This window comes from Ictidomys tridecemlineatus, chromosome 10, assembly GCF_052094955.1.
Source record: "Ictidomys tridecemlineatus isolate mIctTri1 chromosome 10, mIctTri1.hap1, whole genome shotgun sequence".
NCBI classification, from domain to species: Eukaryota; Metazoa; Chordata; class Mammalia; order Rodentia; family Sciuridae; genus Ictidomys; species Ictidomys tridecemlineatus.
This window is the reverse complement of record NC_135486.1, coordinates 43,171,188-43,190,542: the sequence shown is the minus strand read 5'-3', so window position 1 is coordinate 43,190,542 and position 19,355 is coordinate 43,171,188. Positions and strand designations below refer to the sequence as shown.

The 19,355-nt window shown below is 32.4% G+C and overlaps 1 protein-coding gene across 13 annotated transcripts in view; it reads left to right on the top strand.

Annotated features, from left to right (window-relative positions):
- Ush2a (usherin) overlaps nt 1-19,355 on the top strand; it is a 738,328-nt gene that overhangs the window by 55,545 nt on the left and 663,428 nt on the right. For all 13 annotated transcript variants that reach the window (XM_078022812.1, XM_078022814.1, XM_078022813.1 and 10 more), the window contains exon 4: nt 5,655-5,787. In XM_078022812.1, coding sequence (XP_077878938.1) covers nt 5,655-5,787 — 133 coding nt within the window. The remainder of the gene's footprint in view (nt 1-5,654; nt 5,788-19,355) is intronic.

Below are 19,355 nucleotides of genomic sequence, written 5' to 3'. Positions count from 1 at the left end.
ACACACAAATACTATTCTTGCCCTGAGGTCCACTTAACCAGCTGTATATGTATATGATGGGTATATATGACTTAGAAATGATGCAATAAAAAAAAGACTCGGTATTTTAGTGAACAGTCAGCTCAATTTAATTTAGTAATCTTAGCCACATGATGCCACTGTCAAAAATCCTAGCAAGTGATTTTGAATTGTATTAAATGATAATCCTTTAACATTTTGAAAGGTGTCTAGAGATTGTACCATTCCTGAAGTCACATTTTAAGAAGAAGCTAAAAACTATGCCATATTTAGAACATCACAGAAACTGAGCACATCTATCCTGAAAAAGACTTAGGAGAAGGATGGTATTCTTCTTTTTATCACATGGAATAAGAGATTAGATTTATTTAGTATGTTCTAAATTGTAAGACTTATGAACTGAAGTTTTAAAAGGATACCTTTTGGTTCAGCCATTTATAATAATAAAAGCTGTTCAAAGATGAAAGTGTTCCGGAAGTCTGCAGAGGCTTAATGCTAGAATTGTTAAGCCCCAGTATCCTCTTTCTTAATGTGAGATAATAACACTGCAAAATGAGAGGTCAGCCAGATGATATATGTAAAATGTTCAGTACAATACTGGGCACATGGTAAGTGATGATACCATGCAAGGTACATTACCCTTATTATTGTGGGATGCGTTGACATCACACCTGAATCCAACGCTGGACAGAATTATAGAAGAGACTCAATGGATGGGTCCAATAAACTAAATGGCTGCTATTTCCAAATGCTAATTGGATTTAATTGACTAATTAAAACTAGTTGTTTCAAGCAGGCTCTGGTACCATTTGACCACCTCTATGACCTTGAATAACTTCTGTTGTCAATTCTCTGATTCAATGTATGTATAAAGTTGAGATAATAGCAGTCTTGCCTTGGGATGATGTAAAGCTAAAAAGAAGAAATAGAGAATGTTTTAAATGCTGCCTGACATACTAATATTTCAATAAATGCTAACTGCTTTTACAATGCTGAAGTAGTTGACAAAGGATTATTGAAGGATACAGGACTTCAGATGAATATTTCAAAAATGTTGACACTTGAGTAAAGTCCAGAGAAAGAGCTTGAGTAAATTCTGAAGACAGTGTTAAATACCGCCTGATCACCAGACAGTGAGGAAGTCTTACCAATTTGGCTGGAAGTTGGCTGATGTTGAATGATGGAAATAAAATCTGATGAGATAAGTGAGGAAAAATCTCAGAAGACCTTAGTTTTGGGATGGTAAGTAATTGGGAGGTGGAATTCCATGTGTTCTCAGGCAGGGGAATGTAACATACATGCGATATTTTAAAATAACCCTGTAGAGTTTTCAGGATAAATTGTCTTATGCTTAAAAATTACAGATAGTATAGTGGAATCTTTTATGCAAATCCTTTCACTTAGAAATAGAAATTTCTATTTCAGGGCAATTTCTATTTCAGAAAGTCTAAGACTTTTCTCCTCCATAAAGTTTTTCCTTCTGATTCATATCACAGTGGCTTGATTTTTTTTCTATGTGTTGAATACCTTAACATTCAAGATGATGTTCTTTATATTCGTGTCCTCTGTCATCATCTTTGGGGGCTGAATTTGAACTTAAAATATGTTGCCAAATCACTTCATGTTAAATACATTAAAAAAGGTGTTATCCAGAATGCTTAAAATGGTTTGACTTTAAGACGAGAACTACCCAGCTAACAAAACTGGTACTTTTAGGAGGCTTCTAAGTTGATTCTGAGAAGGCAGGTCCCATAGAGAACATCTAAGTGTATGTTATATATCACACACACACACATTCTCAGAAAAAGATGATTTCTCAAAGCAACTCTTTGAAAAAGGCAGTGTTTCACTGATGGCATCAAGATTCAGGAAATAATGGCTGGGTGATGCAGCTCAGTGGTACAGCACTTGCCTAGCATGCACATGGCCCTGGGTTTGATCCCAGCATCATCAAATTAAATAAATTCACACAACCAACATCATTGATTTATAGTGATTCAAACACTAGCAAATTCTGTTAGGCATATTTTCTCTCAGAGAGAAAGGGTCATAACTTTTCTTTGTGTACCTCATAGAGCCATCATGGGTACTAGGTAGACATTCTATTGAATTCATTTTAAATTAGAAGGATATAGGGAATGGTAAAACCACTTTTCTAAGCTAGCACAGGTCTCTTCCCTTTTTTTCACCCCCCAGACTGGGTCAGCGGGAGTAGAGTAACAAAAGATCTGGCATTTCCATGGAACAGGTGGTTTTAGCTGATTAATCTAGGTGGATTGGATGATATTTGCCTTTGGTAACTGTTCAGCTATTATGTGACTTCCTTGTCTTTTGAATTATACTCTCTACTAACCAGGCAGGCAAATGGGAGGATAGTGTTAGGAATTCTACATCAAAGGAAAGAATATAGAATTTTATTGGAACACATAAAGAAAGTCATTAAAATAGGAACCCCCAGGGAATGAGGCTTGAGAATGACCTGCTTGTCTTCATCTTCTTTCCAAAGTATTTTGATCTCTCATGAGGAGGATTGAAAGGCCTTTCTCTAACTGCACTGGTTTTGTCAGTTCCCTCACTCAAGATACACCAATAAACATGCACAAGCCATTCTGATCCTCAGAGGGTTAGAGAATGAGATAGGTGGAAAGTTTCCTTCAGTAGAAGGCTTTCTTCTCGAAAACCAGAAATTCCATCATATATATTCCTATTCCCTTCAATAACTGGCAAGGGGATCATCAGAATGAGCTATTGCAAAAAGCCACCATTGTCTTCTCAGTTTCTCTGTGATAGTGCTCCAGATCAGAATTGTAAAATAGTTTGGAGGATCTTGGGACATAAAACATGGTGCAGAAAACCAAAGAAGATTTAATTTTATTTATGGAAAGGTAGTTGGTAGGGGGGCGGGAACATAGAGGAAAGTGGCTTGGGATCAACATTAATCATTTTTTAAGTACCAACCAAGTGAAAACATCTTATGGAATTCACTGCAAGTGACACTGAATTCTTCTAAGCAAATATGTGATGAGTTGATTAAAAAAAAATAGGTCCTGAACTCCTGACTACAGATATAATACAGTGAATACAGAAAATCAAAAACATGCTTTCTATCTGACTCAAAATAAAGGTACACTTAAACTTGTAAAAGACAAGATTTTTATTTGAATGATATGACAGAACTGTCACAGGAGTGTTACCTGCTATAAAGAAAGCCGAAGAATTATTACCTTTATTAGACCAGTGACACTGAGCTTTAGCCATACATTTCTAACTTCTGTCCCTCTACAGAGACAATTTTCTTTTCTTAAATAAACTGTCATGCTAGTGTTAATATATTGTTGGCTCTCTCATGCTCTGAGAATACTGCTGATATAAAACATGTATATGTTAGATTGGTAATAGTATCTTTAGTGTAGCTGACTAGAACAAATGTGTTTCCCTCATGGCTGTGCTAATGTGATAAAGGAAAATTGGCTGTTCATCAGCTTTTGGCTGGGTAAAGACAGTAGAGATGGAACCACATTCTTTTTTATGCATTAATACCACAGAGAACTTTTCACGAGTTATATTTCATGTGCCTGCATGTTGCGCAAAGATGTTGTAAAACATGAGATAATGCTACAAATAACAAAGTAGAAAAGCCTGTATCTTTTATAATGATAACAGTCAAACACCAAATGACAGTAACAGGCTGTAAAAAATGGGATGCAAAAAAAAAAAATCAGCCCTACTACTTAGCAGAGAGGAATAGATCCAGGCCCATGAGAAGTTGGTGTATGATTTTAGGTTTATTAAAGCCATGTTATGAAATGAAGTCATATGTAACACTAGGTCAATGAATTGAAGAAAAATATGTTTATATGAAATAAGATTGCACAGAATGTAAAAAATTAAGTTTGGTTACTTTTGAAAATTACCAAGTAATTATGTCATTAATTTCTGGGTTTTTGTTTTGTTTTTGATTGGGAGATTTATTAAAGAGGTTCTTATGGCAAAAATTCACATAAGAATTTAAAGATGTCTAAGAATAAATGTTTATCCTTATTCATTATTACACATTCATTTGAACAGAAAATAATTTATGAAATATATTTTTTAAACCAGTTGTAATCTCACAGCAGTCAAGTGGGTGGTTCCCATGTACAACCTGTCCTCAGATACAACTGTACCAGAGTGGTACATTTGTTTCATTGCTGAACCTATACTGATACCTAATCATTATTCAAAGTCCATAGTAGAATAACATTTTCAATGCTGTGGTTTGGTTTGGTTTGGTTTTAATTAAAGTGTTTGTATCTAACATTTCAATTGTGTAATATTAAATTTCCATTTCTGTCTCTTCTCCCATCTCTCAATCCAGCCCTTCTCTAGAACCTTTTGTATGCCCTAGGGATATTTTGGTTGGAGTGCCCTTTACCTTTAAGCACTTGAATTGACACACCTTTGTGTAGACTAAAGTTGATGTCAAAATGGCTGATTACTTAATTCAGAATTATATGTTATCACTGTAATCTCAGCAGCAGGGAGCCTGAGACAGAAAGATAGCAAGTTCAAAGCCACCTTCAGTAATGGTGAGACACCAAGCAACTCAGTGAGACCCTGTAACTAAAATGAAATACAAAATAGGGCTGGGGATGTGGTTCAGTGGTTGAGTACCCTTGATTTCAAACCCTGGTACCCCCCCAAAAAAATGCAAGCATAAAGATTTTATGTCAATAGGATCTATGAGCTATTCTGCATAAAAGTTTGAATTGATTTTTCAGAGGATTATGTCTCAATTCCATAAGTCTTAATAGAATTTAATTGGGTAAACTTCAGAGAGCAACAAACTACAACCTGTAGATCATATCTAACTGGCCACCTGTTTTTGCAAGTAGGGTTTTGTTGGAGCACAGCCAGATTTATTTATCTATTTTCTATGACTGCCTTTACATTACAAAATCAGAAATGAGCAGTTGTGTCCAGGATTGTTGGCCTACAAAACCAAATTATTTGATTTGCAAAGAAAAAAATATTCTCTGGTCATTTATGGAAATGGTTTGCTAAGCCCTAATGTAAATAGGATTGCTTGAGTTATTAGCTTAGAATATGCTTGGCAAATTCTTACATTAGTCTGCAATGGGAAAATACATCTGAAAAATTTTCAACTAGTTACAGACACCTAAAATGGTAACTATTTATGAGAAGTGTTTTTCTACTAGTAACTTAAATTGAATTATAGCTCTATGAAATAGTTTTGTATATATGGTTTTGGATATTTCTCCCTGTTGTATTAATTTCTGCTTTATTTCCATATAGAGTCATAACAAATTTAATTAGCATGTGAAGAAACAACATGTGCACAAAAAACTTATACAAGCATGGTAATCAGTGCTATTACAAACATGGGACAAATATTATACATTGCTGTGAGCACCCTGGGAGATACCATCACAGCACAAAACTGCACCATATGGATTTGTATCTAGATGTATAAACATGCAGGAGTATCATTGTGCTATGAAAACAAATTGTCTTCACTCTTATCAACAGAAGAAAGTAGAGAAATAAGGAAACAATGCCTTTTTAAGAAATTCAAGTTATGTGGTTATTAGAAAACTTTATGCACTTAAGATAATAATGGTGATCATTTCTTACAGGTGCATCAGACAAAAATCAACTTCTTTATCAATGGTTTGGAGGAGGATAATACAGCTTTTTATGCAACAACTTTAAGTGGTTCAATTACAGATTTTCCTTCCAGTACTATTCGAATAGGACAGAGTTTAAATGGTAAGATTCTGACTTTAGAAATGGTATTAATTTTTCTCCAAATACATTGTTCCTGGAAAAAAAATGTGTCAAACAAATAATATTCAAGTGCATTCATTTTCTAGGGCTGCTGTAACAAATGACCCCCAACTGGGTGGTAGATTAATAGAACAGAAATTTATTCTCACAGTTTTGGAGGTCTAAAGTCTGAAAACAGGATTGAGCTAGTCTGGTTCCTCCTGGAAGCTCAGATGGAGAAGACATTCTGTGCCTTTCTCCTTCCATGGCTGCTGCCAGCCGACCTTAGTGTTGCTTTATTTACAGCTCTATAGCTCCAATGTTTGCCTCTGCTCTCAGAGGACCTTCTTTGTTTCTTCTTCCCTTTTCTTGCAAGGACACTGGTCCTTGGATTTAGGGCCCACTGTTATCCAGGAAGAGCTCATAGTCAACATCCGTAATTACACTTGCAAAGTTCCTTTTTCCAAATAAGGCTACATCAGTAAATTCCAGGTAGACATATCTTTTGGGGGCCACTTTTCAACTCACTACACTAGGGAAATGTTAAGTCTAAAACTTTTCTATTTTGATTAAATTTTAAAGTAAGAACAACATGTGTGAAACTACATTCTCTCACCAGTTTTGTTTGGATTTTAATTAGGGCATCGTTAAACTAGGACTACACCATATTCAACTAATAAGTGCACATGTAAAAAACTCACATGTGTCATTCATGTTTTTCGATATTAAAAAGAGATGTATAGTTTAATAAGATGATGTTTACTTCTGAAATGAGCAGAAGTTGAAATGAGAATTATCTTGGAAATGTCCAGCACAATGGTCTTTTAAACACCACCATTTTAAAATGGCAATGTTTTTTATAATGTCTGCTCATTATAAGAAAATTCAAACAATATGGAGCTCTATGAAATAGAAAGCATTTTCCATATTTCCATCTTCAGATGTGTACTTTAACTTTTTTATGCTCTTCCAAATTTTGAGTGCATTCAGCTAGAGATATGGTTATAAATATAATATTTTCAAAAGGTAATTATAATACATATGTTTTATCTGAGCCCTCTGAAAATAAATACTTCCTTTCCAAACGTTATGGAGCACATTTCATGTCAAGATACCTACTTATTTAGGTGTATCTTCTCATTTAAATGACTGCACTTTGTACAATAGTATACTTGTAACAAGTTTTGAAAACAAGTTCCTATAATGAACATTTGGATTATTTTTAATTTTTCAAAGTTAAGTGATCATTTGATAGAAAATACTGTATCTTTACATTTTATATACTTTTATCTATTCATTTATATCTCGTATTCACATGCACATATACATATGTATTTGAGCAATTGTCTGATTGAACTCTTCCGAAAGACTATATATACACTGTTAAAAATCTGCCTGAGTTCCAACCCCATCTTCTCACCCACTTGCTAGAGGACCTGGACAAACGTATTAATTCCTCTAAACTATAGTTACTCCAACTTTAAGATGGTGATGATGATGATGATGATATCCTAAAGTGCCACTGTGAAGATAAAAAGGAGACAATGTCACATAAAATATCGCTGTTTTTCAAGCATCTGGCATGTAGTAGATGCTCAGTATTTATCTGTTGAATGAATGAGTGCAGTGCTTAGCACCGTGCCTTGTGTATACTGAACTACATTTGCAAATGATACTATTATTAATGTTGTTTTAATTATTTTCCCAAGATAAATACATAGAAATTGAATGGCTGGGTTGAAGTATATAATCTTCTTTTAAAATATTTTAATACATAGTAATTATTACTCCAATGTATAACATCAGATTATCTCCAGAAAGGTCGTGAAAATTTACCTCATTAAAAAATACAGGCAAGGCTGAGGAAAGAGGATAGCAAGTTCAAGCCCTCCTCAGCAAAAGCAAAGTGCTAAGCAACTCAGAGAGACCTGGCCTCTCAATAAAATACAAAATAGGGCTGGAGATGTGGCTAAGTGGCTGAGCACTTCTAAATTCAATCCCTGGTACCCCACCCCTACAAACAAACAAACAGAAAATATAGGCAAGTTCTTGTTTTCTTAAACACTAAATAACCTCACAGATGATCCATTTTTTCCATCCTTGCCATTCCTCTAAGTGAAAAATATTGTGGGATGTTGACTTGGAATTATTTGACCATTAATAAGTTTGAGTAGCTGTCCAAATATGATTTGACCACTTGCATTTCATTTGTGAATTCCTTATTCAGGATGTGTATCCATATTTATATCCATAATTTCTTGTTTATGAAAAACTCATTAATGGTAAGAATATGTTGCATATGTTTTCTCCAGGTTTTTAAATGGCCTGCTAATTTCATGTTACAGATATTTAAAGCATTATTTGAAATGTTTAATCAAGGCAAAAAACATGAATGTAAAATTGTATATAACTATTAAGGGTATAACTTGATGAGTTTTAATAGTCATGTATCTGTGTGACACTCTTCTAGGAAAAAATGTGAACATTTCTAGTGTCTCAAAGAATCTCTCCTAGTGAATACCCACTCTAAAGTTATCCATGGGAATTTAGTATAGACCTCACAGAACAGTAGGAGTAGAGACCTCTCTGCATACTGACTGACATTGTCTATTCTTAAGTTATCATGAAAATGAAATCATGGCATAGGTATCTGTGTTGTTTTCACTCAGTACTATGCCTATAGGGTTTATTCATATTGTACATAGTTATATCTTTACCTTTAGAAAATAATTTTGAATTGTTTTCTAAAAAGGATATCCCAACCATTAATATTTGAGAATTCTGGCTGTTTCATGCTTAGTACTGCCAAATGTTGTTATTGTTGGCCATTCCTGGGGATGCGTGATGCATTTCCTGATGATTAATGATAGTGAGAATTCCTTCATGTGCTTATTTGCCATGTTGATCTGACTTTTTTTATGAAGTACCTATTCAAGTTGTTTATTTTTTTTGCCAGTTTTTAATTGGGTAGTTTGTCTTTTTCTTGTTAATTTGTAGGAGGTTTTCAATATTTTGAAAATGAGTTTTTTGACAGATACATGGATGGCAAACGTTGTCTTCTAAGATGCATCTCGAAATTTCATTTTCTTAAGGGTGTTCTTTGATTATGAGAACATACTTATTTTAGGGAAATTCATTTTGTTAATTCTTCTATACTTAATATTTTTGTGTCTTGTTCAGAATGTCTTAGCAAACCATGATGTTCTCTTTTATTTTATTGTGGCAGCTTTATTATATTATGTTTCAAATATAGCTCTATTTTTTATCTGGGATAAATATTTGGATGTATGTAATATAATATAGAAGTCCCATTTTTTTCTCAACTGAACATATAATTTACCTAGAAATTTTTTACAATTGTCATTTCCACCACTCTATGGTGGTTACTTAATCATAAAACAATTATCTTCATATATGAAGATAGGTTTATTTCTGAACACTCTATTCTGTTCCAATGATCTGTCAATACTTGGATCAAAACTTTCATTTTAATTACTGTAACTTGAATATATCTTTATCTGTCAGCATAAGTTATTCAATTTTTATAATCTTTCAAGGTTGTCTTGGCTTTTATATGATTTTTGGAAGCATCTGTACAGTTTACCTAAAAACTCACCTGAGATTTAAGTCATCAAGTTTATTTTGGAGGAATAGATATCTAAATAATATCAAATCTTCCCATGTATGAAGATCATGAATTTCTTAATTTCAGAAATTTTTTTTTGTTTTCTGTATAAGAGGTCTTATGTTTGTAAGGCTTAGGCCATGTTTTCTTTTTATTTATTTATTTTTTAAATTTTAATAGAATGTTTTTAGAGCAGTTTTAGGATCATAGCAAAATTGTGTGGAAAATACAGACAGTTCCCATATACCTTCTAACTACTTTCTACTTTTTAGATATGTAGTTTGTGAATATTTTCTCCCATTCTGTAGGTTGTTTCTGCACTCTATTGATGTTTCCTTTGCTATGCAGAAACTTGTTTTATTTAATCTTATTTGTCTACTTTTGCTTTTATTTTCTGTGCTTTTGGAGTCTTGTCCTAAAACTTCTCGCCCCTTCCAATATCCTGAAGCATTTTGCTTATTTTTTAGTTTCATAGTTTCATAGTTTCAGGTGATACTTATAAGTCTTTAATCCATTTTAAGGTGACCTTTGTAACTGGTAGAAGATAAGAGTCTAGTTTCCTATTTCTGCAAGTGGATAATCAATTTCTCAACACCATTTATGGAAAGACAATCTTTTCTTCATTGCATATTCTGAATATCTTTGTTAAACCAATTGGTAATATCTATAGACATGTAGGATTACTTTCAAGCTCTCTATTCTCATCTGTTTGTCTGTGTGTCTCTTCTTATACCAGTATCATGCTGTTTTGATTATTACAGCTTTGCAGTATACTTTGGAGTCAGGTAGTCAAATGCATCCAGCAGTGTTGCTTCTGCTCAAGATGACTTTGGTCATTTAAGGTTTTTGTGGCTCCATACAAATTTTAGAATTGTTTTTCTTTTCTGCTTCTGTGAAGAATGCCATCGATAATTTGAATTTTCATTGAATTTATAAATCATTTTTTGGAGTATGAATATTTTAAAAAGTTTATTCTTCTAAATCCATGGATGAAAGTTGCCTTTCTATTTTTTGTCTTCAACTTCTTTTATACGACTTTTCTTAATTTATTAATTCTAATAATTTTTTGATGGAGATTTTGCAGATATTCCATCTTCAGTGACAATTTGACTTGTTTTCCTGTTTGGATACCCTTGTTTCTTTTTCCTGATTTCTATGGCTAGGAATTCCAGCACTATGTTGAAGAAACATGGTAAAAGTAGGCATCCATGTCTTCTTCCAGATCTTAGAAAGCTTCCAGATTTTTCCCATTTACTGTTTGGTTAACTTTTGATTTATCATAAATGTTCTTTCATTGTGTTGAGATATGTTTCTTTTCTGCCTAATTCGGTTAGCATTTTTATCATGAAAGGATGTTGGATTTTATTTGTTGTCTTTTCTGTATCAAGTGAGATGGCTATATAGTTTCTGATATTCTTTATGTTGATATAGTGTACTATGTTTATTGATTCTAATACATTGAACCATCCTTGCATTACTGAGATGAGTCTCAACTGATCATGGTAAATAACCTTCAATGTGCTGTTGGATTTTGTTGAGAATTGTTATATCTCTATTCATCAAGGATGTTGGCCTGTAGTTTATCTTTTGGTTGTGTCCTCATCTGGTCCTGGATTAGCATAATGTTTTCCTCCTAGAATGTGTTTGGAAGAATCCCTTCCTCTTCAATTTTTTAAAAATATCTTAAGAATTGATATTTGTTCTTCTGGAAATGTTTGGTTGAATTCAGTAGTAAAACATCTGGCTCTGGCCTTTTTTGTTTGTTTGTTTTTTTCATAGGAAGAATTTATGATAGATTCAATATCATTGCTTATTATTGGTCTGTTTCTGAGGCTTAAGAGGTATGTGCTGAGTAATTTTTCCATTTATCCTATACTATCACATTTGTTGGTGTATAGTTATTTATAATCACCTCTACTAATCCTCTGTATTTCTGGGGTTCTCAGAAGTAATGTCTTTATTTTATCCCTGATTTTGAGCTCTTTCTCCTTTCCTTAGTTAGTCCAGTCAAGGATTTATCTATTTCAAAGTAGCTGAAACATTTTGCACTACACCAGCAGTGAATAAGAGTCTCTGTTGCTCCATGTCCTCACCAGTATTAGATTTTTTCAATATTCTGGATTTTGGCCTATTGGTTATTTTTTATGTAATTAAGCAATATTGTTTTAAAATTTTATTTTCTAATTTTGTTACTATTTTATATTATATATATTATATATGTTATATACTATCATTTGTTGCAATGAATGACCTTGCAAAATTCATTATTGATTGTAGTAATCATATAATTCTATCATTTGTACATAACAGAAACTCAAATCTTTTCATACATTTGCAACAACTGCATAAAGTGGACATGGGTTTAAATGTCCGATAGATATTTATATATGCTCTCATTGCTATTAATTTTGAAATAATGCTCAATTTCAGTTTTTTTCTCTATGACATGAATTATTTAAACTCATATCTAGCTAAAATAAAGTATATATGTAGTGTACACACACATATACATGTGTATATATTTATATATTTGATATTGAAAATACATTCAAAACACTGGCTAAATTTCCACCAAGCTTTGGTGTCAGACAACTTTGTATTGGATCCAATTAATTTTGTTCCTTTAATAAAAAAATCTGCCAAAATTAATTTTACTAGTATGCATAACTATAATATCCTAATAGAAATATAAAAATATTTACTCTTTGTAAGTCTTGCTTTCTAATCTATAGGTGGTACTTTAATATATGACACATAAAACTATAGTATGAATTATTGGAGATAATATGTTTAGAACATATTGCTTTGTTGTATAGTAAATGTGCAATGAGCTTCAACAATTATTAAACTCTTTGAAGACATATTTTCTGATTATGAAACCATAGATAATTATAATCTCTTCAGTTGAATTTTGTAGGAATCAAAACCAAAAATATCTACAAGTGACTATTAACTTTAATTTGTGTATGCTCTTAGATCAAGCTAAACTTATATGAAGAAGCAATAATTTAAGAAGCCAATATATTTAGAACTCAGTTTTAGTAATTAGTATATTGAAGAATTTTATAAAGTACTCGGCATGCAGAAATTTTTAATAACACATTAAATCTTGTGAGCCTTATTTCAATATTTAATCCCTATTAGTACTTCTTAAAGTGTTTTATTACACCAAATGTTGCCCAGAGTATTCAGCAATACCATAAACTTGTCAGTACCATAACTTTTTGCTGCAGAGTTAAAATGACTTGCTTCTATTCTACTTTAGTATACTAAATGTTGAGTTAATGATTCACAAGGGAAGTGTAGATTGAGGATGATTTACTTTTAAACTGTATAAAAATAAATTTCACTCCTGATTAGAAAACATAGAATTGGAAAAGAATTTATTTCAAATATTATTTAGTTTTTATTGCAATTTTCTCCTTTACATTCTGGGCATCTAACAGTTATGGAAGAAAAGGACATTTAAAAATAATTTTTATCTTTACTTTATCAACTTATAGGTGCGGTTGTACCTACTGTATCTTTTCTCTAATTAGAGATGGCACATAGACTGGCTCATTACTTCTGCCTAATGAGCCAGGCTCCATGCCACCTCTCTAATCAGAAAAGAGATAGGTACAGAATGTTCTTCTGGTCTTATTATAAATCATTTTCTTTCTCTCTCGTTCTTTTTTTTTTTAATCAAAAAATTAAGTCACTGTCCTCCATAGTTTTGTCCATATCCAAGATGGTTTCATTCAGAAGGGGTAATTGTGCAAGAGATTGCTGCGAGCTCAATTAAAGGTGCTCTCGTGCAATGCTGGTCCGACTGTCTGCCTTGCAACAGACTTTGTTAAATGAGGGTCTGGAGCACACCAAGATGTTTTTTTTTTTTTTTCCTGTCTTTTCCTAGCTTGAACTTGTTTCTCTGTTTCTGGAAGTTTTCATGTAAGTGTTGGCTACTAAAGAAATCTTCTTTAAGTTTTATATCTGAATAGCATAATTCTCTAGAAAAATTCTTGCAAATGACATATTCTGTTTCTGTGGGACTTGACTTCGTCTCCTTTAGGAAATTTTCCAGTGGGTGAAAGGAATATTTTTCACTGGATCCTCATCTCTCTATATATTAATTGTATAAACTGAGTTGCTATGCTGATTTTTAAATTAAAAAAACCTTATTTTTTATTTCTGGAGAATTAATAAGAAAATTTTCTAAGAAACACCTTAGAACATCTGTATCAACGAATATGCATCAGTTCCTTTTTCTTAGAGTATTTGTTTCCAGTTATACATTTATTTCAGTGCTTCACATTGCATTTGTAACTTTGGGGAGTTGTAGTGGCAGATATGTAGTTATGCGGAGTCACTAATGTCACTGTGGTCACAGACATAAGAACTACAAATTTTGGATTTAAAACTACAGCATCATGTGCATCACAACTTTTCAGAACTGTTTCTGAATACATTTATTAACAGAGTGCTAGTTTCCTATTAAAAAATGGAGATTTCTGCATTGTGTTCAAACATGTATAGCACTTTCTTAAGAAGGGCATTGGTCATTAAACAATCAATAAGCATTTGTCAAATTTAGATGCAAAGATTCAAGGAAGAAAAAGATAATCATTTACAGCTAATAACTTGCCTTCCCTTCCATATTTTTTATTTTTACTTTATGTACTTTTTAACTCATTTGTTTGTTCTTGATCTTAGAGTTGGAATGCTTTTTGTTTTATTTTGTCCTGCTTAGAGGATGGAGCTCAGAGATTGGTACATGCCAAGCAGGTTCTCTACCACTGAGCCACGCCCTAAATGCAACTTTAATTTCTATCCATGACCCGTGTGTTTACATTTCTAACCTTAGCTAGGTATAGAAAATTCATTTTCCTTTTAGTACAACTGGGTTATGCTATTTTTTTTCTGACAATAAATTTCTAGAGAATTAAAAATAAAAAAATAGGAAAGTATAAAAATTGATAAATTAAGACAGGTAAATGGAATGGTAAAAGAGTATAGAGATAAGGTTCACATAGGTATACAGAGGGACTGAATTAAAGAAAAAAATTGGTTTAATATCATTGCATGAGGATTATGTTACAATATTATTAGGAAAATTCGTCAGTTATGATATTAAAAACGTTAGATTATGCTTCACAACTCTGCTAAATAAAAACTGTTGATGGATTGAAGTTTAATGTAAAATATGTAACAAGAGGCAATAGAGAAAAATGAAGGCAGGTGTTTCTATAATCCTGCCATAACAAAACTTTTATTACCATGATATCTTATTCAGAAACATAAAAGTGTTGAGACATCTGACTAATAAGCTGAGTATTTAAAATTCAAACAGGGCTTATCATTTTGTACTTAGTTTGGCAAAGAATAGAAAACAGATTATACTTGAGTAGGAGAGAGTTCGGAATAATCTGGCAAACTATTAGAAGTAGAAAATGTGGAAGATACATTAGCCAAGAATGTTACTTTCAGGACATTATCTCAAGAAAATAATAGAAAAGTGTTTAAATATGGACTCAAATGTTCATAGTAGAATTATCGAAAACAGCACACAATTAGAATCACTTAAAACCTTCAGAAAAGTATTGATTAAATAAATTATAATTCATACCTACATGGAATAGTAGTACATACCATCAGGAGAAAAAATATGACTTTTGTAAGAAGATGGTAATGGGTTCATGCATTATTATATTCAAAAGCAAGGGTGTGGAAAAATCTCTAAATTTAGCATGTTTAATGAACATACACACATATATATATATATTATAGTCATGTTATAAATATATATGTGTGTATACACACCATACACATAGACACACACATATGTATATACACACATATATATAATTAATGTTTTGAAGGACATATGTCATCGCTACTCAGGATGTTACCTGGGTGTAGTGGTGCACACCTGTTACTCCAGTGGTTCTAAGAAGATGACAATTTCAAAACTAGTCTCAGAAACTGATACCATGTCTCATAATTAAAAATAAACGAATAAAGGGCAGGGGACTGGGAATGCGGCTAAGTAGTTAAACACCCAGGGTTCAATCCCTGGTACCAAAACAAAACAAAAATCCCAGAATGTTATTAATGTTAAACTCTATGACTACATGAATTGGAATTATTTTTAGTAAGCTACATTATTTTTTAATAAAAATTTTAATTTTTTCTAATGTTGAACAAAATGAGAAATGGAAAATTTCACAAAATAGATTCATTCTACCAAAATAATTGAAAGTTGTCCAGAAAGGCATAATTTTTATAGTAGAAAGGTAGTATTGACAATTTTATTTAAATTTTATGCTGAGTACATGGATTGAAGAAAATCAAATCTATACTGGACATTTATCTCATTGTGCATACAAATTATTATTGCTATAACAGTGCCAGAGAAGAAAGGTATGAGATTTAGACTCAGACACATTTGAGTTTGAATCCCAGCTTTGCTTTTTAAAAGCCAAGTGACTTTGGCAAAGAGTTTAACTGCCAATTCAATTTCCTGATTTATGTCTTCATTTGTTAAATGTATTTTTATGTGCATTTTTTGAGGTGATTGCAAAACTTATAAACTATGTATTTGGTTCATGTTGGGTTTTCAGAAAAAAAATGGTATCATAAATATGGTTAATTTAGATATTACCTGAGTTTATTGACTTTTTGAAATAAATATTTTAAAATAATAGTCACATTTAATTTTTGGCTCAAAATCAAAATTGACCTAGGTGAGAGAAATAGTTTCAATTTAAAACTATGACATCTTAGATGTACAATGTTTTGTCTAGGTAAATCCAGGAAATAATCTTTTTTTAAAGGTTAGTCCTTTCTGGTGCTCTTCAGAGTTTCCTGCAAAACCTGTGTTCCACCTGGTGTTATTTCTTCTCATCTTGAAGAACTTCCTTTTCCATTGCTTATAGTTCAGCCTACTGAAACAAGTTCTTTAACCTTCTGTGCAAATGTCTTTAACTGTTCTTTACTTTTGAAGCTGGTTTTTACTGACTCTAGAATTCTACATTGATTATTTCTATTTTTTAGAACTTTAACTATTTTATTTCATTGTTTTCTTCCTGCCTTGTTTCTGGTGAAATTATCCTCTGTTCAGGTCAGGATTCCCATGTATGCTATGGGTTGTTTTTATTTTGATGTTTTTAAAATTTCCTTTTTATATGCTTTAGGTTATCACTTTATGCTGTACCTAGGCATGATATTCCTTGTATTAATTCTGCTTGAGGTTTGCTCAGATTCTTGAATCTGTAAGTTGGTGTTTTCATTACTTTTGAAAGTTCTCCATCATTATCTATTTAAATCTTTCTTCTCTTTTTTTTCTCCTCTATTTTCTTGCAAACCAGTAATTACATTTGTATTATATCACTGACTAATGTACCCAAGATCTTGGACACATTTTTATTTGTTTGTGCTTTATTATGTTTTCCTTGTTCATTCCTTAAAGTTTCTGCTTGGATACTTTCTATCAACTTTGTCTTGAATTCAGTGATTATTAGACTGTTGTGTCTAAGTTGCTCTTAAACCCATCTAGAACATCCTTTATTTCTAAATCATACTTTCCATTTATAGTGTTCCCATTTGAGTACTCTTTTGCATATTTCTTCTATCTGCTCGAATATTTTATCTCTTCATATTCTTGACCATTTCCATTAGATATTAGCATTATTATCAGGTATTTTCAAATTCCTATTTAATAATTTCAAACTGTTATCTGATATATCATGCCAGTATCTCTATTGACCCTTTATTCTCTTTAAAATGGGCCACATTATCTTTCTTTTTCTTATGTCTTAAAATATTTTTATTTTTATTCTATATAAAAGAATGCAGCCTTAGGCTCATCTTTATGAAAGGATTCTAACTATATAGAGTTTAATTCATTTATGTATCTTTGGGACCTCCATTTTCTGATGGGATTAAAAAGACTTTATGAGTTTTCTGGCTCTTGTTAGATTGCCAGCCACTTATGCTTTCTTGCAAATTTTTAGGTTTAAATCAGAGGTGGAAGTCAAATTATTATTATAGAATCTAACACGCCTTTCTCTGCTTTCTTTGGCACTACTCTGTGCTAACTCTGTAATTCTCTAGATTTAATTATGAATGGTCTCTGGATTTCTGGACAAAAAAGGCACCAATTGGCCTCCAAGATTATATTGGTACGAGACTGACCTTATAGTTACATCCTCTAATTTTTCCTAGAGAATTTTATGGGTCCTTACTTTATCTCTGACTTTTAAATTTTCATATCGGTTTTCTTTGGCTTGCCTGAAATCTATTTGGTGCTATTTTTTAAAACTGAAACATGTTTTGTGTTACAAATCTATTGGCTCATTTTGCTAACTAGTAGTCATGTTAACTTCTGTGCAGAACAATATCTTTTAATCTCAGTGCCTCCTAGCAACTCAAAGAAAAAAACAACTTTAAATCACTTTGTATAGCACACATTTATCACATTCTTTCTGTCAGATAAATAATTGTGTTGATTAGCTGGTATCTGGAATCCTTTGTACCTGAATCCAGCAATCCCCCAATTCCTTTGGAATCTTCACTCAAAAGATCTCAACTATCCTTAGTTCCCAGCGTAAGATTCATGTTATAAATGGTCAATCATTATCATTTCCTTGCACTCACCTTGATTCTACTGCCTTTGTCTCGTTTCTGCTATGGCGTTAGCAGTACCACAGCTTTAGGTAAATATTCTGAGTCAAGCTGACTAGTCTCACCTTGTTGATGACCACACATGCTAAGTTGCTGTCCTGTAATCATTCTGTATTTCCCTCCTCCATTCACTTTCCCTATCTCATGACCATTTATGTTTGCTTCTCTCCCTGAACTTCTTATCCTGACTCTGGGCTGACATTGTCTCATATTCATTATGAAAATCAATGCAAATTATAAAAGAACTTCTATCTATTCCCACTGCTATTTATGCTAAATCTGACATATAAATTTGGCTCTGACTGGGAATATTTTCCCTATTTGCCTTTCTATATTTTAAACAATATCTTGTATTAGTGATACATTTTCAGGGATATAGAGACATTATTATTTTTCCTTTTAAAAACATTAACCTCTATTTCTGCCACCAGCCACTACTTCATTTTTTTGCTCTTCCTTTTTATCAAAATTCCCTGAAGTATTTTCCCCAGACTGATCTTTAATTTCTCCTTTCCAATTATATCAACTGAATTCAGTGCTGTAACTTACCACTACATGTAAACTGCATTTGTGAGATCTCTACTGACCTTCACATAGTAAATCTCACAGTTAACTTTAAGTCTTTACCTTATTTGACTCAGTAGCATCAGGTAATGAAGTTAATTGCTACTCATTCCATGGTATGCTTTATTCACTGGGTATCTGAAAATCCCTCACGTCTTGGTTTGTCTCTGAATCTCTAGTTGTTAGTTCTCACTTTGATTTACTATGTCCTCTTGACTTCTTAATATTGGTATCTAGGTCATAAGATGCTTAATATGTGGCTCTCTTCCCAAGTCCACTCATTCCTATGATGATCATCTCCAGTCATTTAGCTTTATATATCATCTAAATGGCTTGACTTCCAAATATAATTCTGTCCCCCAAGAGTTTTACCTCAACTCCAGACTGTTATATACATCAGACTACTCAAAATGTCCACTTGAATGTTTAATTCATATTTTAAAATTAAACTTATATTTTCTTAAACTGAACCAGTTCTTTATTAGATCTCTTACTTTGACTTACATTTTGTTTCACTCCTAGTCTTCCCCATCTCTAGTGAGGGCGATTTCATTTATCTACCAATACAGAGCAAAGCACTTGGTGTCATCCTTGTTAGTGTTCTTTCTCTTATATTCAACATCTTATGCATCTTATGAATCCTGTTGACATCTTCAAAATTTTGATTCTTTCTCACCACTGTACACTGCAAACATCCCTGTCTGAGGCATAGTCGCTCTTG